Raw genomic sequence first — 19,379 nt, forward strand, 5'->3', positions numbered from 1 at the left:
CTCCCGCGCCCACCTCGCCTTCTTTCTGATGGAGCTGACCTGGGCCCGCCTCCCGTGGACCCTGCTCCCTGACCTGTCCCTCAGGACCCACTCTTGTCCTGCCAGAAGGCGTCTTAAGCTGAGATGAAGCTTAAGAATTGGGCCTCGTTTGAACACTGGCTCTGAGAGGGACTAGCTGTAAGGCCTTGGCCAGCTTCCTGGGTTCTCTGTCCACCCAAAACACGGGCCTCTTTGTGAATGAGGTAGAGATCGTGCCAGAAAGCTGATGGCGTGAGGGCGTGACCGCCGCTGTTCCTCCATCTTGAGTCATCTTGGCTGCTGTGATGGGCCTGTTAGTACTGACAAGCAGAAGGGACGGGTGTCCTGTCCTCCCACCGCCCCCCCAACCCCCACTCCAGGAACAGTCTTGATGGGCTCTGGAGCCAGACAGCCAGGGGTCTTCTCCAGCTCCTGGGATCAGAGTGTGCTTTTGCGTGAAGACAGGTGCACAGCATGCCACGCCCACTTCCCACCCAGCCCAGAGCCTCGCTGCTCCCCCTTCTCGTCCTCCGCCCCACCCCCAGGGTGTTCACAGGGGCCCCAAACTGGGTATGTGCGAGTGCTGGGGCTGCCGGCATTCCGGTGATTTCAACAACAGAGATGTGTTTTCCCACGGCTTTTGGAGGCTGGAAGGTCAAGCTCAAGGTATGTGGCTTGATTGTTCCTCTCACCCTGGGGAGTGGAGGCCGGGAGGCCCTCTTTCCCCATGTCCTCCTGCGGCTGTCCCTCTGCACGCCTGTGTCCTAATCCCCTCTTAGAAGGACACCAGCCATGTTGGAGTAAGGCCCACCCTAATGACCTAGTTTTAACTTAATTATCTTGTAAAAAAAAATTCTCACCCGATATGGTCACATTCTGAGGCGCTGGGGGTTGGGACTTCCACCTGAATTTCGGGGAGCGGGGGATACAGTTCAACCCGCAACACTCAGCTAGAAAGGAGATCGGAATCTCGCAGCGTGAATGAGACATGAGGACTGTCCCTCTCTGGGGCACAGATAGGGAGCCAGGTGGGCAGCAGCGGAGGGGGCTGTGGGAGCCCAGAGGGGTACCGTCATCTATCTAGTCTGGGGGCAGTCAAGGAAGGCTTCCTGGAGGAGGGGAAGTTTGAGTTGGTAATGAAAAGAGGAGTCAGGGAAGGCGGGAGGGCACAGTGGAAGCCAAGGTAAGAGAGAGGAGTGACAATGACCTTGAAGAACAGTAAGATCTGAGAGCCCCAGAGCGCCTGGAGGGCCCAGGTGGGCATCTGGCGCAGTGGGGCAACTACAGAAGGGATCTGAGCAAGGGCCGGCGGGGCCCACGTTTAACGCTGGCGAAGAGGTACTGCCCGAAGGGGTGCCGGGGGAGGGGCACCGGGGATAGCGCCTCCCTCCCCGCCCCGTGGAGCGCTACTTATTCCCATTTGGTCGCCTTGGGGGATGTGACCATCCAAGGCCGGGACCGGGAGGGCTTGGGCGGGGAGAGGACGCTTCCTCACCGGCCATGGAAGACGTGGCCCCGATTGAAGTCACCGCTCCTTTTCCGAATTCAGGGAACTCTAAAAACTTGTTTGCAGGCGGGGCCTTCGAAAAGGGCTAAACCCTCGGACTCAGTCTACTTCTAGAATACACGCGAAACTCCCACCAGAGCAGAAGGCTGGATGTGCGAGGTCGTCGAGGAGGCGGGGGGGGGGGGTCGACCCCCGACCCCCGACCCGTGGGACGCCCGCGCTGGATGCGGGGCTCCCCGTCCGGCCTCCGCAAAGAAGCCATTTAACTAGAAGGAGGTGGTTTCAAAGTCCGACTGTGAAACTCGCCTCCCCGCGAAGCCGCGGTCTCCCCGCTCTGTCCCACCCCTGCCCGGGGCCCGCTGAGGTAGATAAACGCTCTGAGCACCAGGGGGCGCTGTGCCCCCATTTTTCCGGGATCTTGGCTCTTTCATGTCCTTACCTGGAGCTGGGGTAACCCTAACTGGAAACGGTAAGTGGGTCAGCGGTGACTCCGAGCTTCTCTGCTGCAACAAAACTCCCCTGCTCCCGCCGCCTCAGCCTCTGCCCTTTATGCCGAGGAGGTGTCGTAGCGTCTCCGACTTAAGGACAGTTTGATTCAACAAAAATTCATGGACCCTTGTGGACGTGAAGCATCAGCCAATCCCTCCGCAGGCATTACTGAGACTTGTCAAAACCCTCCTATGAGAACGAAATCCAACCTCCCTCTCTCTGTGTTTCACAAAGTCCCTCTTCAAGTCCATTCCCCGCTGGCTCCCTCAGCCACAACTTCCATCTGTCAAACACACCACTCCGTTCCAGCCACAGGACCTTTGCACCTGCTGTTCTCGTTGCCTACAGTGCTTTTCCCCGCAGATCTTCATATGCTCCCTCCTTCCGGTTTTAGCTCAAAAGTCACCATTCTTTATTTCCTGAGGACATCTATCCCGACTTGGTGTGTGTTCTTTGGGGCTCTTCGGGGTTCTCTTCCTTCTGGATGTGGCTGGCTGCTTCTTTGTGACCCGGTATAACTTGTTCTTAGCATCTGTTCCCACGATCCTCACCGTGCTGTTTCCTCTGATCATGGGGTGGCTAGCACTACCCGAACCAGGTTCTGCTGTAGGTCAGAAGAGTCTCTCACTGGGGAGGCTGGGCACCTCGCTTTACATCTTCAGGGGCTCCATAAGGTCAGGTGCTATAGTTCATCTGTGGATTGGTGGGAGTGGGGCAGACGTCCCCCAGTTCCCACCAGGTCTCCACCTAAAAGTGTCAGCAGCCATCACGTCTCCATGCCTGGACCCATTCTCTCCTGAAGATTATTTCCAAGTGTATTAATCCTTCCACTGGGATTAGCTAGGATCCTTCTTAAACAACCTATCCCTCAGCAACTAGTTGGAAAGTAACAACCTGATACATTTTCTTAGGTATTATCTGCAGGATCCCCAGGAGTCAGCAGGATATTTGAACTTATCAGGGAGATCTAGGGTGGAAACAGATCTCAGGGTGACCAGTGGTCACATTGTAAGCATATAGGAGGCATCCTGGGGACTCTGGCTGCCGTAATGATAATTATCATCATGATAATTTATGGATATAATAATAATAATAATATTATTATTATTATTAGACACTCTAATGGGGTCTGGCCCCGGACTAAGAAGGAGGGCCCCACAAAGTGAGCAAAAAGGATTTCCCAGGCTCACATCAGCGCTTTGGAGGGTCTGAGGGCACGTCCCCAGGAGAAGTGAGGACGGATGGTCTCAGGGTCAGGAATGCATTAGAGTGGGAGTTCTCCACCTGTGCCGTGCAGGGAGGTCCTTCTAGAATAAGATTTCATCCAAGTTTGTGGCTTGGAACTTGCTCCACTGAAACAAACTCGAGGCTCTGGGGCACACCAGAGCTGTCAGGTAGGCAGGAGGGGTGAAAGCAGGGACCCTGGCAGAGGAAGGAGTGCCTGAAACCTTCAACTTGGGAGGCAGGGGCTTAGTGGCCGCAGGGCAGGGACAGGAAGTGAGGGTGACTCAGCGAGCCATGGAAAGCTCCAGGAAGAAGAGGGCAGGAGGCTGTCAGCTGTCAGCTCTAGGGGAGCCCAGACAGCCAGGAGGTCACCGAAGCAAGCTTCCCGTTTTTTTGTTTTTCTAAAGTTACTCAAAATCTTCAAACAGCCGTTAACCAACAGCTGCCAAGAATATTGTGAAAAGGCCCCTGGAGTGAAGAAACTGCCCAGCGAGTGGGAAGACTCTGCTGGGGGGTGGGGTGAGATGGAGTCCCCAGGGCTGGGGCGCTGGGACGGAGGAGGTCCTGACTAGTGACCAAAGTTCGTGAGACCACTCGGAGTCTCCGTCCCTGTCAGTGGCCAGGGAAATTCTGGGAAAATGATGGTGAGGGAAGGTGACATTTCTGCAGCATCTGTTTTGTGTGGTGTCCGGATCCGCATGGTCTCTGCAGTTGCCTGTGAATAAGTCGGAAGGAGAAAGACAAACACTGGGGGGCCTGGGTGGCTCAGTCATTAGGCGTCTGCCTTTGGCTCAGGTCATGATTCCCAGGTCCTGGGATCGAACTCTGCATTGGGTTCTCTGTGGGGCAGGAAGCCTGCTTCTCCCTCTCACTCCCCTGGCTTGTTGTGTTTCCTCACTCGCTGTCTCTGTCTCTGTCAAATAAATAAAAAAATATTTTTTTAAAAAAAGATTTATTTATTTGACAGAGATCACAAGTAGGCAGAGAAGCAGGCAGAGAGAGGGGAGGGGGGAAAGCAGACTCCCCGATGAGCAGAGAGCCCAATGCAGGGCTCCATCCCAGGACCCTGAGATCATGACCTGAGCCGAAGGCAGAGGCTTTAACCCACTGAGCCACCCAGGTGCCCCAAATAAATAAATATCTTTAAAAAAGGAAAGAAAGAAAGAAAGAAAGCCAAAGACAAACACTGCATGATTTCCCTTATATGTGAAACTGATGTCCTCCCCCATTATGGGAATGTAATTGATCTGTAACATTGTGTCTGTTTTGGGTGTACAATGTAGTGATGTGACATATTTCAGAATGATTTCTACCATAAGGTTAGATAACACATAGAGTTACAGTGTGTGTGTGTATGCGTGTGAGGTACGAACAGTTACAATTTACTCGCTTAGCAACTTTCAGACACACAATGCAGTAGTGTTTATTGTGACCCCCAGTACATTAGATTCCCCGGAACTTATTCCTCCTCTAGCTGTTTGGACCAAAGTTTGGACCTTTGGACAACCTTCCTGTATTTCTCCATCCCGCCCTCGACCCCCAGCAACCACTGATCTGTTCTCTGTTTCTGTAAGGTTTTGGGTGGTTTTGTTGGTTTGTTTTAAAGATTTTATTTATTTATTTGAGAGAGCGAGAGAGCACGGGGGAGGGACAGAGCAAGAGGGAGAAGGAGTCTCGAGTTGCCTCTGAGCTGAGAGCGGATCCCAACGCAGAATTCAAACCCAGGACCTGCGATCATGACCTGAGCCAAAACTAAGAGTCGGATGCCCAATCAACTGTGCCACCCAGGCACCCTGGTTTTTTAAATTAATTAATTAATTAGTTAAAGTAATCCCTACACCCAGTGTGGGGCTTGAACTTACCACTCCATGATGAGGAGTCACATGTTCTTCCAACGGAGCTAGCCAGGCACCCTGTTTGTTTGTTTCTTTAAGATTGATATGTGCAATCTAAGAAAACCAGGCTGGCACCTGGGGTGGGGGGTGGTCTGTTGGTTAAGCATCTGCCTGCGGCGCAGGTCACAATCCTGGGGTCCTCAGACCCCGGGATCAAGCCCCACATGTAGGACTCCCTGCCTCTTCCCCTGCTCATGCTCTCTCTCTCAAATAAATAAATAAAAGCTTTACAAAAAATGAAAAAGCCAGGCTGGGTGGCAGGAGTTTCCATGAAACTCTTTCCCGCACCCCTTTCCTTTGCGCTCTGTGAATCCCCACCCTGGTCCATGTACGGCTCATCCCAGGGTTTGGGGGAGAAAATGCCTTGGTTAAAAGGGGAGACTTTGGCGTTAGACAAATCCCAGGACCCTGAGATCATGACCTGAGCTGAAAGCAGACGCTTAACCAGTTGAGCCCCCCAGGTGCTCCAAAATGTCCCTATTTTGGGGCACCTGGGATCCAGCCCGCTTCCCCCCTGCTCCTCTCCTTTCCCCCTCTCCCTCCCATGCTTGTGCTCTCTCCCTCTCTGTCTCAAATAAATAAAATCTTAGGAAAAATAAATAGGGCCATTTTATCTCTGTCATTTCTTCAACAGCAGAAGAAAAGCTGTAGGAATATTCTCAAAACAATGCTGCTTTTGTTCTTTCTCTTTCTTTTTATTTATTTATTTTTTTAAAAAATTTTTATTTATTTAATTTATTTGATAGACAGAGATTACAAGGAGGCAGAGAGGCAGGCAGAGAGAGGGGGAAGCAGGCTCCCTGCTAAGCAGAGAGCCCGATGCGATGCGGGCTCGATATCAGGATGCTGGGATCATGACCTGGGCTGAAGCAGAGGCTTTAACCCACTGAGCCACCGAGGCACCCTCTTTCTTTTTATTTTTTTAAGTAAATCTGGGACAGTGCTGTGGCTGTTCCTGGGAGCTCCCTCCACCCTGCCACAGGTGGCTGAAAGGTATATGTCTTTGACCCAGACCACCCGGGTTCAAATCCCAGCTCCTCCACCAACTTGCTCTGTGACCCCAGACAAATCCCTTAGCCTCTCTGGGCCTCAACAGTTCCTTTTGTAGAGATAATTACCATCTCTACCTGACTGGGTGATGGTCATATGTATATATTGCTCAACAAACAGTAGACACGGTCATCTCAGAGCATCCCAAGGAGCCCCCACAGGAAAGATAGCCTGTAAGGAGTCCAGAGGCCCAAGGAAACCAGGGACACCAAGAGGCAAGAGTGGGTCTCTGTAAGGACAATCTCAGGTCGTTAACACTGAAAATCTCCATGATTTTTACCACCCAACCTTCAGGCTGTCGCTGTTCCTTGCCTCAAGTTGCAACCTGGCCCCATCAGGTCTTGCCTGTCCTCTCTCCACCTCTGCGCAGGTAGCTAGCGGCTCACACTCCCCTTCCGCCGGGCAGCCCCCCACCCCCAGGTCAGAAGGGTTTCTACATGAAGCCAGGCTCGCCAGCTCTTGCTAAAGAAAACGGGCAGGGTTCCAAGGTTTTTGCTTTTCTTTTCTGTCATTCATATGGGACAGGAAGCAAGTGTCAGTGATTCTTTCCTGATTTGGCTGAGTCTCCTGTCACCTGAGTCTGTCAACCGGACAGCACGTTGTTATCTAGCGAGGCAAGTAACTCAGATTACTTCTGGAGGTCAGTTTCCCAGGCCCTCTGGGCTCAGAACAACCCTTCAAGGACAGCTGTACAGGAACAGAGGCAAGAAGAAGCTCGTAATACCTGTGAATTTTCACAAGGACGGGTGGTACAGAGCGGAAAAAATCCTCTCTGTGGCTTCAGGACACAGATTTCCCTAAGATCGTTGGGAAATTCCTTTTTTCCCAACTGTCATTTAAGTAATAAGTATTGGGTGGTGATAATCACGTAACTCTGTGCATTTGTCAAAACTCCTAGAACTCGGTAAAAAGACTGAAGTTTGCTTTATGTAAATGACACCTTATTTTTTTTAATGATTGTATTTATTTATTAGACAGAGATCACAAGTAGGCAGAGAGGCAGGCAGAGAGAGAGGAGGAAGCAGGCTCCCTGCTGAGCAGAGAGCCCGATGCGGGGCTCGATCCCAGGACCCTGAGATCATGACCTGAGCCGAAGACAGAGGCTTAACCCACTGAACCACCCAGGTGCCCCTGAAAATATTTTTTTTTTAGTTTATTTCTTTTTAGTTATCTCTATACCCAGTGTGGGGCTCAAACTCATGACCCTGAATTTAAGTGTGGCATGCTCTTCCAAATGAGCCCTCCAGGCGCCCCCAAAATATTTTCCTTTCTTCAAAGAGAATGAAAAGGCATGTGGCCCTTCCCTGCTACTTGAAAACCAAGGGTTTTCAAGCTAAGTCCCCAGGGCACCCTTGGGGTTCCACACACCCCCTGCTTTTCCCCTGACCTATAGACAGAGATGCCCACTTCTGAGCCTTTCAAAAGTTTTTATCTGAAAAATTCTGAGACTGAAAGTTTTCAAGGATCAGAGCTCTCAACCAAATGACTCTTGCTGTGTCCTGAACTACCTTGTATCCAAGCTGTGTCTCGGGGTCTTCAAGGAAGGGAGCCTGTGAAATTTGTTTATGCCAACCGGGCTCTCTGCCTTTCTGCCCACTGGTTTTCTTTCAGTTCCTCAAAGCTGGTGCACACTGTCCTTCCCCAGGGCCTTGGGACATGCTGTTCTTCCCCCCAGAATGCCCTCCTGACTGGTTCTCCTGCTTAACGCTTGCTTACCCTCCGCTCAGCTATCTCTTCCTCCATAAAACCTCCTTGGATTCTCCCCATGGGGGCCACATTCTTCTGCCAGAAGTTCTCCCAGAACTCGATTCCTATCCTCCACGGCAGAGATGACTGATGGAGGGTGAGGTTAACTGAGCTCTCTCTCGGTGTCTCTCTTCCTCCGACAGGCAGGGCAAAGTGCGTGAGGGCGGGGGGTGGGGGTCCCCTTGCTCCCCACGGCAGGCACGATGCACAGCATCACATCTGGCACATAGTAACTGCTCAATAAGTATTGTCTACACTTTGGCCCTGTGTACACGGTTGTGCTTACACAGGGATTTGACACACACATCACTTTTACTGAAATACAGCAGGTGTAAAGTGTGCAGATGTAAGTGTGCGCTCGAATTTTCACTAGCTTCCCATTTTCCCTCACTCCCCAGGAAACTTCCAGCATCATCTCCAACAAATAGATTAATCGGTCTTCCTTCTTTCCTTTCTTTCTCTCTCTTCCATCCTTCTTTCCTTCCTTTCTTTTTTTTCCTTTTTTTTTCTTTTCTTTTTTTTTTTTTTTTTTTGAGAGTGAGCGAGTGTGTGTGGGGAGTGGGGAGAGGGGTGGTGCAGATGGAGAGGGAGAGAGAGAATCCCAAGCAGGCTCCACACCAGCACAGAGCCGGACACAGGACTCGATCTCAGGACCCTGAGATCATGACCTGAGCAAAAATCAAAAGTCGGACACTCACTCCACCGAGGCACCCAGGAGCCCTGTCCTAGTCCTTTTTAATAAATGAATTTGTGAAGTTAATGTTTTTTTCTGCGTCTGGATTCTTTTGCTCACAGTTATGTTGGGGAGAATCATTCAGATTGTTACACGCAGCTGTCCCTTACCATCTCTCATTCACACTCTTGGCTGCTGACCAGGGATGGTCAATTTTTTTTTTTTTTCTGTAAAGGGCCAGATGGTAGCTGGGGTCACCTCTGCAGGGCATCATCTCTGTCACTGACTTAGGAAAGCAGCCTCAGACCATCTATAAAAAAGTAGGCATGGCCATATTTCAAGCACACTTTATTTGTGGGCACTGGGATTTCAATTTCATGTCCTTTTCATATGTCACTGTTAATATTTTTTTCCCCCAATGATTCAAAAATGTATGAACTTTTGGCAGCTCCTTGAAAAGTTAAGCACAGAATGGCCATATGATCCAGCAAGCTCGCTCCTGGATGTGTACCGAAGGGGACTGAAAGCAGGGGCTCAGAGATGCTCGGTACGTTCCGGGGTTTGCAGGGGTGTCCTTGACAAGAGGTGGAAACAACAGAGCAAGTTGTAAGTAACAGATGAATGGATAAACAAAATGTGGTGTGTCCCTACAATGGAATATTAGCCATGGAAAAGAATGAAGTTCTGACCCCTGCCACAACCTGGATGAATCTTGAAAACATTTGTGCTAAGTGAAAAAAGGCAGACACCAAAGGGTAAGTATTGTGTGATTCTGACAAAGTCACAGAGACAGAAAGTAGATGGTAGAAGCAAGGGGGGGATAGTGAGTTAGTGTTTCAGGGCAACAGAGTTTCAGTTTGGGAAGATGAGAAAGTTCTGGAGATGGATCGTGGGGTTGGTCGCTCAATAGTGCGAGGGTACTTAATGCCAATGGTCTGTACATTTTAAAAATGGTTAAAATGGGGCATCTGGGTGGCTTAGTCAGTTAAGTGTCTGCCTTCCACTCAGGTCATGATCTTGGGGTCTTGGAATCAAGCCCCCTATCAAGCTCTGCTCTCAGTGCGGAGTCAGCTTCTCCCTCTGCCCTTCCTCACCCCTTGCAATCTGTCTCTCCCAAATAAATAAATAAACTCTTTGTAAGAAATGATTAAAATGACAAATTTAATGTGAAAGAGACACCTGGCTGGCTCAGTCGGTTAAGCGTCTGCCTTCGGCTCAGGCCATGGTCCCAGGGTCCTAGGATAGAGTCCCACATGGGGCTCCTTGCTCAGCAGAAAGTCTGCTTCTTCCTCTCCCTCTGCCTGCCACTCCCTGCTAGTGCTTGCTCTGTCTCTCTCTTTCTGACAAATAAATAAAATCTTTTTAAAAATTTAATGTGAGGGGCACCTGGGTGGCTCAGTGGGTTAAAGCCTCTGCTTCGGCTCAGGTCATGATCTCAGGGTCCTGGAATCGAGCCCCGCATGGGGCTCTCTGCTCAGCGGGGAGCCTGCTTCCCTTCCTCTCTCTCTGCCTGCCTCTCTGCTTCCTACTTGTGATCTCTGTCTGTCAAATAAATAAACAAAATCCTTTAAAAAAATTATTGTGAAATATATTTTGCCACAATTTAAAAAATCCATTCGTACTAAAAACAAAACCCCCAAAACGAAAATGTAAAAACCATTCTTAGCTCGTGGATTGTGCAGAAATAGACCGTGGGCCAGCTTTGTCCCATGCGCTGCAAGTTTGTCACCGTCTGTTGCAGACTGTTCCATTGAAGGAAAAAGAAACATGATTTTATCCATTCTATTGTTGATGGGCATTTGGGTGTGAACACGGTATGCAGTTCTCACATGGGGTTTTGGTTATGCTTATGTGCAAACTCCTGTTTCTTTGCCCATCCCTGGGACAAGGGATTCTGGAGTCATCCCCTAGGCACTACCTCCTGGACCAGTCCCAGCCCGGATGTGAGAAGGGTGAGCTCTTGAATGGGGAAACTGTGGCAGGGAAGGGGGGGGAGCAGAGCTTCCTACCCCTGGGCCCCTAGAGTCTGCCCTGGGGGCTTCCTCTTGGCTCCGGATGTGGGATGGGAGGGCCAGGGGGGCAAAACACCCGGCCAAGACAGGAAGCTCCGTGTCCAGAAGCCTTAAAGAGGGAGATGCAGCAGAGGCATGAAATCAGTGCCCGAGACTCAGCCTGCTGAGTCCATCCCGAGGGTAAGTGAACCCTGCTCCGGCTCAGCCCAGAAGCCCAACAAAGCTGGGACTCCAGTCTCGTCCTTCACAGGGACCCAGGATCCCATATCCCACCCGCTCTGGAGGCTTGACCCTCCCCAGATGAGAAGGGACTGACCCCGCTGTGGGTTCCCTCTTTCAGCAGCTGCAGGATGAAGGCTCTTCCTCTCCTCCTGCTCCCTGTCCTGGGGCTGCTGGTGTGTGGCCATTCTCTGTGTCCCGTGGACAAAGCCATCAGTGAGAAGATCCAGGACGGCGCCCCATCCTTAAGTGAGGACCCCTCGCTCAACCTCAGCAGGGGACCCTCTAATTCCGGACACGGAGCGGCCGTGGAGCCAGCCCCGACCAGAACCAAACCTCCACCCCAAACCCAACCCAGCCCAGCCCAGCCCAGCCCCAGCCCCCGGGATCGCAGCACCTTCCGCAGAAGCTGGGAATATCCTCCTTCCTCTAAACACCCATTTCAAGACAGAACCTGGGAGGTGGTGGGCTCCCCACTTCATGGCTCTCTACAGGGCCTGGCCCACCTGGGCTTTCCTCAGAACAGTTCTCTTGACCCCTGCCTACCTCCAAACCACCAGGGCCAGGGCCGCAGGAGGATGGGGGAGGGGCAGCTTGGTCTCACCGCTGCCTTCCCTCCCCCCTCCCTCCCGCAGTTCTTGAGACAATGAGGAACTTTGGCCTGACCTGCCGGAGTGTCACCTCCAGGGGGGACCTGGCCACCTGTCCCGCAGGTGAGTTTCAAGTCCTTTTCCCAGCTCTCACTTCTGTTCCCCGCACGCAGGAACCCCTCCCCCTAACTCCAGCCTCTAGTTCTTTTTCTTTTTTAAAGATTTTATTTATTTGAGAGAGAAAGAGAGACAGAGAGAGAGAGCGCGAGCGCACAAGCAGGTGGATGGGGCGAGGGAGAAGCAGGCTCCCCGCTGAGCAAGGAGCCCCATATGGGACTCGATTCCAGGAGCCCAGGATCAGGACCTGAGCCCAAGGCAGCGGCTTACCCGACTGAGCCACCCAGGCGTCCCAGGCTCTGTTTCTTGAGTCAACTTCCCCGGAGTCCTGGTCTGCCACGCTAGCCTCCCCGCCCCAGCACCGAGACTGCATTTCCTCAGGACACTGGAGTCCAGGGCCCCAGCCTCCCTGCGCTCCACACAACCCGGCTCCCATGCTCTGGTGTTGGAGATCCTCCCGCCTCCGCTCTCCCCCGACACCCGCCCCTCCCCCCGGCCCACAGCCTCCAGCTCGGGTCCAAACTCCCTCCGCTCCCGCCCGCAGGCTTCGCCGTCACCGCCTGCACTTGCGGCTCCGCCTGCGGCTCGTGGGACGTGCGCGCCGAGACCACGTGCCACTGCCAGTGCGCGGGCATGGACTGGACCGGAGCTCGCTGCTGCCGCTTGCAGACCGCCGCCTGAGGTCCCCGGGGAGCGCGGGCGGGGCTGGGGGCGTGGCCAGGCCCCGGGGGGGCGGAGTCAGGCCTCGGAGGGGCGGGGTGGAAATAAACCCTGAGCAGATGATGGTGAGGGTCTGCGCGCCCTGCTGTCCGTTTGTTGGGGGCTGGGGGACTGAGCTGGCGTCTCCGAAATGAGCCGGGCACGCAGACGCTGGAGCAAGGCGGTGGCTGTGGGCGTCCGTGACTTTCTTCTGCCCATTTATCTCCTCCCACGTTGTGCCTCTCCCTACCGCATCTCAGAGAACAAGGCCTCTGCTTCCTCTAAGGATACTCACACCCAAGGATCATGGACTCCTTCAGGAGGGGAAGTGAGCGTTACCTCTGAGGCCACCTTGACGATCCCTCGGGTCTCTGGTCTTCCAGGAAGTCATTGGGTCAGTCTGTCCCAGCCTCTACAATGAGGCTTCATTAGGGGTCTGGGTCTGTATGGGACAGACCCCCTGCATACTTCAGGGCCAAAGCCCCCAGTAGCCCCAGGGTCATGGTGGACCCCTGAGTCATCTCTCAGCCCAGAGCCGTGAGCCATGCTCCCTCATTCCCCAACCTCGTGGAGAAACCTGCACACACTACATATACGCACTCAGTACACAACCCAGTCACTATGGTCACACAGGGACACAACATGCCCGCAGACAATGCCCCTGAACCACATAAGCATGGCCATAGAAGGAGAAACATAGACACATAAACGTGTAAACCCTGGACAGAGTCTTTTGCTTCTGACATCAAGTTCCCACCCCCACCCGGGAGGCTTTGGTCCTAGTCTGAATTCTGACCTGAAGGCAAGTCACCTGCAACCCTTACACAGCTTCCTGGGGGCAGAGATCTCTGGGAATCCTAACCCAAGGGTCTTAAAATCCAGCCCCTGAGAGATGCAGACAGACCTCAGAGCACTCAGTGTGCAGTCTTGAAAGGGACCCCAGGCTCAAATGCCCCAGCCCCCAGCAGCACACTCCAGGGACTGGAGCATGGGTGATGGGTTGGGATCCTGGTTTTTAAGATGTTTTAGACGCTCCTGGAGGGAGGCAGTGGCATAGGGCGCCCATGACTTTCTTCTGACCATCCCTCTCTCCCAATGTTATGCCCCCACCTCTGCCACCCACCCACCCCCTGTGATGGCACAGCCCCCTGTCTGATTCAGGTAGCCATGAGCTGAGGACACAAACTCTCCTCTTGTCCTAGGAGCCCACCTATACCCCAATCCAGAGATTCCCCTCCTGTATCCGCACCCCGACCCCACAGTGGCCACCGGGTTGAGGTAGGACAACTGAGTCAGAAGTGTGTTGAGTAGCAGAAACGGTCTAGACCCTTGCCTGTCCCACCCCCTCACTGATGTGGAGGGGGGTGCCCGCCCTCCTTTGTCCCCAGACGATTGGAATGCCTCTTTATCTCCAAGTTCCACTCAATTGTCCCCGTGTCTGGGCCCCAAGGAGGTCCTCTTCAGATGCTCATTTCCAGCATAACCATTCTCCCGTCCCAGGGTGCAGATCTGGATAGGCAAGTCCCCTTCTCAAGCCTCCATTTTCTCACTAGCCAACGGCCCAGCCCCCCCTGAGGTAGCCGAGATTCTTCTAGTCGCAAGTGCCTCAAACCCCACGTCAAGACGGCTTGAGCAAAAGTAAAGGGAAGTTCCTGGAGGCGCCTGGCTGGCTCAGTCGGTGGAGCGTGCCGCTCTTGATCTCGGGGTTGTGAGTTTGACACCCATGTAGGCTGCAGAGATGACTTAAAAATAAAATTTTTAAAAAAGAAAAAAAAAAAAGAGGAAGTTTATGGATATGTAACTGAGAGGCCCAGAGTTAAAGATTTATTTATTTATTTTAGAGCGAGAGTGTGCTGGGGAAACGGGCAGAGGGGAGCAGAGGGAGAGGAAGAGTCTACTCTCAGTGCAGAGCCTGAAGCAGGGGTCGATCTCACAACCCTGATATCACGGACCTGAGCCAGAACGAAGAGTCTGATGCTGGTGGTCCCAGGCAAGCCCAGAGACCGATTCAGGCATGGGTGGATAGAACCCTCAAATGGTATCTCCAGGATCTGACTCCCTCTCGGCTCTGCTTTCCTCAATGTTGGCTTCTCTCTCGAGCGGGTTCTCCCCCAACACAGCTCCAGGCTTACATTTTCCCAGGCTGAGAGCCCCCGGGGGGGGGGGGGGGGGGGGAGGAAATGCCTTTTCCCTGGTTAATGCCGCAGAAGTCGCAGGCCTGAGTTCCATTGGCTGAATCTAGCTCCTGTGCCCACCCCTGTGCTAAATCTTTGACTCTGATTGGCTGGGCCTGGATGATGTGCCAACTCTAAACCAATCACAGGTTTATGGTTAACTGGGCTGGAGACGCATATTCTGGTTTTTTTTTTTTTTTTTTTTTTTTTTTTAAAGAAAATTGAGACTGTGACCCTATGACAGGGCTGGTCAGGAAACCTCCCAGAGCCCTCTCGGGCCACTGTGATTGCTCGTGGGCCTCCAGGTGCACAAGTGCTATTTTGTCCAAAGGGCTGGATGGAGCCTGGTCTTAGCTTCAAGCACCTACAGAAATGGGCAAGGCTGCGGCCCCACCCCCTGCGCCTGTCCATCACAGCAGAGCCGGCTGCCCATTGGTCCTTCTCCTCTGTGACTGTTAGAACAGGGTCTTATCTCTCAATCCTGACTTTCTAAAAATCAGAAGGAGGGGAGGGCAGAGAGAGACTGTTAAAGTCGTCCTCCTTGAGCCGGCCAAGTTGGCAATAGTTTAGAAAACAGAGCATTAGCCTCATCAAACCCTGGGGGACCATTCCAAAGTTACCTCAAATTTAATCACATATTTAAAAGCTAAAACACACCTACTTCTCCCACATGGACAGTCCTTTTAAGGGGGACCTGGGTGGCTCGGTCAGTTAGGTGTCGGCCCTCCGTTCAGGTCGTGATCCCAGCAGTGGCTCCCCACTGAGCAGGGAGCCTGCTTCTCCTTCTCCCTCTGCCATTTCTCCCCATTCCCCCCTTGCTTGTGCTCTATGTCTCTGTCCAATAAATGAATCTTTTTTTAAAGTCTTTTAAATGATCTTTTACTTATTTTTTCCAGAGGGAGAGAACCACGATAGTCTAGGCCAGTGCTCTCCAATATCGCATCCATCAAATGCTTGAAATGTCCTGTGAGTTTAAATCACGTTTGATTTTTGAGGATTTAGTACCCCCAAAAAATAATATAGCTCAATAATTTTTTTAGTATTGCCTACGTGCCAAAGTGATCATTTGGGGGGGTATATTATGTTAAACAAGATACATTATTAAAATTAATTGAACCTGTCTCTTTTAGTCTTCTTAACGTGGCTGCCAGAAAATTTTAAATTAAAGATATGGTTTACATTATGTTTCCACCAGAAGGCACCATTCTAAACTTAGAAAAATTCCCTACAAACTTGGTCTCATTTTTATCTCCAGTTTTCAAAGTCACAGTCACAAAGAGAGCTTTAAGACCTCTGGAGAGAGAGAGAGCAGACACAGGAAGGCATGAATATGAGCATTTCTCTGCGGGTAAACCCGAGTGGAAGCCCAACAATGGGCGAGCCACGTGACTACGTGAGCAGACGTGCGATGGTTTCTGGGAGTGTGTGTGAGTGTGGGGAAGTGAGCAGATGTATGGATGAGAGTGAATGCTTCCAAGTGTTCCTCTGTCTGGGGGCCCCAGGGAGAGGGGACACCATGCCCAGGGTTAGGTCAAGGGGTGCGTCTGGCCTCTGTCCCAGACATGGGTGGAGCTCCAGTGGCTGGTCCCCTTGCCTCACATCCGTTCCTTTCCTCCACGGGGCCTTGAAGAAGTAGAACTTCTTGGGGTGAAGCTGAGGGGTGGGATTGGGGCAGGGGGCAGGAAGATGTGGGAGACCTAGGAATCCTGCCTCCAAGTCCAGATACCCCAAACCTAAAAGGCGGGACTCCTAGGGGCCCCAGATTCTCTCTTGAGAGGGGTAGGGGTGAAGGTCATACAGGTAGACACATACATAGTTTCCTGTAAAGTTTGTGACCATCCTTTAAAATTTTTAAAATTTATTTATATTGAGTCTAATTGGTGTATAATGATGTGTGTGATTGAGGTATACAGGTGCGGACTTGATATATTTGTTTACTACAACATGATGACCGTGTAGCATTGACTAACGTTTCTGTTGCTGGTTCCTGATCGTGGTGGTTCCTGTCTCTGGATGTATGGGCTTCTCCTGCTTGGCGCTCCCTGGGACTTCTGGTCTCCTAAGACCCTCTTGATCTGGGATGGGGGGCAGTGAGGATGTCCGAGGGCTGGAGGGTCCTGGATCGCTGAAAAGAGGAGGCTGACCTCTCCTCCCCCTACGCCCAACCCACAGATTTCCTCATCTGCCATGACACCTTCCGGTGGGTGGGGATGTGTGTGGGCAAACTGGCAGACTGGGAACCATGGAGTCTGAGGAAATCTACACGAAGAAGAAGGTCAAGATGCAGGCGGCAGCCTTCAAAGACAAGAAACAGAGGGCCCCAGCCAATAAGGAAGGTTAGGCACCTCGGGGTGGGGAGGGGAGAGGTCAAGTGGGAGAGATGGGGATGGGAGAAACAAGGGGCTAGATGTGGGGTCACAGCGCTCCTTCCCCACCCCAAAATGCATGTGTGCATGTGTACCCCCCAAACGCTCATGCACGCCCTTTCCACCTAACCAAGAAACAGATCATGTTTCCCCCATTCCTTATCTTTTATCCTCGGAAATTTGTTGTGCGCAGGGGTCTGGTGAGCCAAGATCTCTGAGCCCCCTTCCCACCCCCACCCCTGCCCCAGAGCTCCCGGCAGGTTTCCCCTCTCACTGACCCCCCCACAGGTGCAGATAACCCTGACTATGAGAATATCACCTTGACCTTCAGAAACCAGGACCAGCTGAAGGGCAGGCATTCACCATCCAAGGATCAGCACAAGCAGCCACCTGCCAACACACACCGCGCAGCCTTGGGAGGGGCCCATGGTAGGGCACCATGGGAACAAAGAGCAAACAGGTGGAGGTTGGGGTCAGAGGTGGGGGGCGTGGTGACATCAGGGTTTGTGTGTTAAAGGTCGGGGGCGGCGGCTTAGCTTCCCAGGTGGGGACGATGATGTTGGTGGTGTTGGTGTTGGTGAAGGTTTGGATGTTGGTGATGGATTTGGATTTGGTGATGGCGGAGGGGTGGGTCTGAACACAGGCCCGCGCTGATGAGACCCGGTGCTAGGGACAGTGCTGACAACGGTATAGGCACTGATGTTGATGGGTGTGTTTGACAGCTACTGCTGGCATCATGAGTGCTGGAAAAGGGGATGGTAAGGGAGCTATGTTGATGGCAGCATTAGGACTGCTGGGGCTCTGGTCAGCGTGCATGTTGGTGGTCATGGTGGCTACGGTATTGGGAAGAGCAGGTGCAGGTGGTGGTAGAGTCAGTGCTGACGGGCTGGGTGGTGGTGTTGGGCCCTGGAGGTCACCTGTCCTGCCTCTACTCCAGTCCCCACCCTGTCTAGGCGGCCCTCAGACTCCTCCCAGATCCCTCATTGTCTGCACAGAGCCCTTATGAGCCTGCACGTCATTCTCATCCTGTCCTGTGTCATTCTCTTGGCAGTGGTCCTGGCAAAGAGTGAGTAGGGTTTTTGGTTTCAGGGTGTTTGTTGTTGTTTTTGTGGTTTTTGTTTTTGTTCTGTTTTGGTGGGGGGCTGCGGCAGTGTGGAGGGGGTCCGGTCCTCAGGAGGTGGGGAGGCCCAGTGTTTCCACCCTATCTCCCTTCTCCCTCGTTCCTCTGCCTTCCCCCCACCCTTGTTCCCAGGACTGCAGGACTGGGGGCGCCTCAAGGCTTCTCCTGCCTCCCCCGCCCCTCCCCCTGAACAGATTCTGAGATGTCCCGGGAGTTGCTGGTCTTGAAGAGGGAGCTCTGGAATGGTGAGGGTGGCACCCGGGGGGGGGGTGCCCAGGGGTCCGGGTGGGGGTGGGGGGGGCGGCGGCGATAAGGACATGCCCGCTTCGGTCCTCAGTCTCCACCTCGGTGCACAAGTGTCAGAAGGAGCAGAATCAGGGCTGGAGCTCGGTCCGGCAGCTCGTCACGGAGGCCAAGCAGGACATTATTGTGGTCAAGAGAGATGTCCAGGCCGAGGGTGATAAAGTGAAGACGCTATCAGCAGGTGCCCTTGCAGACCTTCACTGGGCAGAATTTGTCTCGTGCTGGGTGCTGGGGAACTGGGGGCGGGGGCAGCAGGGGTCCCACTCTCCCAGGGCACAGGGGTTTAAAGGCACGATGGATGTCACCCCCTAAGTCACTCAGCAGATATTTAAGTGCTGCTGGGAACACCAAGTACACAGGCCCCGGGGCACCCCAGACTGGGGGTCGGGCAGGGAGGAGACTCCCAATAAAGGTGGGGGCCTTGTGGGGGACCCCACACCAGCTTTCTCCTGTCCTCCTGCCCCCAGACATGAAACAAATCAAGAATAAGTTAGAAGAAATCTCCAAGGCCCTGGAGAAGAGCCCAAGCTCATGTAAGTTGGGGCGGGGGAGGTGGGTAAGGATGGAGTCACAGACTAGGTCCCAGGTTCCCTCCTGGGGGAGTGATCTGCCTGACCTTGGGTCTCCATCCCACACAGAGACCTCAACAGATGGAGAGACCTCGAAGACCCGGCTGCACCTCCCAGTGAAGCCGGCCACATGTGTGTATCATGGTGTGTTGTGAGCGTAATGCATGGCACAGTGGGGGGCTGTGTCAGCAAGGACCCCCAAAAGAGTGTCACTGGGAATGCGGGTGTTGGTAACATGGGAAGCCCGGTGACCATGTGCGAGTGTCCTGTGGTATGTTGTATAAATGTGTCCTGGTGGAGCTGTGTGGGGGGCACCCTGTGCACCACTGTGATTGTGGTGTCACCGTTGTGTGCTGTCATTGCTTGTGTTGGTGTGAACAGGCGTGTGCCAAGATGACATGACTGATCATGTCATCGAGGGTGTTCAGAGCCTGTACACATGTATGCCCCTTTGTTTCTGCACTCACGGTTTGTGATTTGTGAGGATAAAGGCCAATGCAAAAGAATGTGGCTTTCGGATCTCATATTCCCAGCATCTGGGGCTTTGGGGGCCTGGTGGGGGAGGGTCTGGCAAATGTTGGGGGCTGGTGAAAGGCACACAGTGAGCA

The 19,379-nt window shown here is 52.9% G+C and overlaps 2 protein-coding genes across 7 annotated transcripts; both read left to right on the plus strand.

The window, feature by feature from the left end:
- The first annotated feature begins 10,496 nt into the window (after positions 1-10,496).
- Positions 10,497-12,329, plus strand: RETN (resistin). Of its 3 annotated transcripts, none has more exons than XM_082733359.1 (4): positions 10,497-10,554; positions 10,955-11,082; positions 11,469-11,546; positions 12,085-12,329. In XM_082733359.1, exons 2-4 carry the CDS (start codon positions 10,965-10,967, stop codon positions 12,219-12,221), a joined length of 333 nt encoding a protein of 110 aa, XP_082589485.1. In that variant the 5' UTR covers positions 10,497-10,554; positions 10,955-10,964; the 3' UTR covers positions 12,222-12,329. The 3 variants fall into 3 exon arrangements, with proteins under 3 accessions (XP_082589485.1, XP_082589483.1, XP_082589484.1); XM_082733357.1 differs by lacking the exon at positions 10,497-10,554 and adding an exon at positions 10,664-10,794; XM_082733358.1 differs by lacking the exon at positions 10,497-10,554 and adding an exon at positions 10,702-10,794 and having other exon boundaries at positions 10,958-11,082.
- A 104-nt stretch (positions 12,330-12,433) lies between these two features.
- On the plus strand, positions 12,434-19,277 carry MCEMP1 (mast cell expressed membrane protein 1). 4 transcript variants are annotated; one of them, XM_082733213.1, is made up of 11 exons: positions 12,434-12,633; positions 15,310-15,379; positions 15,669-15,806; positions 16,327-16,428; positions 16,586-16,749; positions 17,068-17,208; positions 17,717-17,845; positions 18,094-18,144; positions 18,237-18,383; positions 18,670-18,735; positions 18,841-19,277. In XM_082733213.1, coding segments are annotated over exons 5-11 (630 nt in total). In that variant the 5' UTR covers positions 12,434-12,633; positions 15,310-15,379; positions 15,669-15,806; positions 16,327-16,428; positions 16,586-16,655; the 3' UTR covers positions 18,843-19,277. The 4 variants fall into 4 exon arrangements, with proteins under 4 accessions (XP_082589339.1, XP_082589338.1, XP_082589340.1 ...); XM_082733212.1 differs by having other exon boundaries at positions 16,327-16,749; XM_082733214.1 differs by lacking the exon at positions 16,327-16,428.
- The last annotated feature ends 102 nt before the right edge of the window (positions 19,278-19,379 follow it).

Source organism: Mustela nivalis (assembly GCF_964662115.1).
Source record: "Mustela nivalis genome assembly, chromosome: 1".
NCBI classification, from domain to species: domain Eukaryota; kingdom Metazoa; phylum Chordata; class Mammalia; order Carnivora; family Mustelidae; genus Mustela; species Mustela nivalis.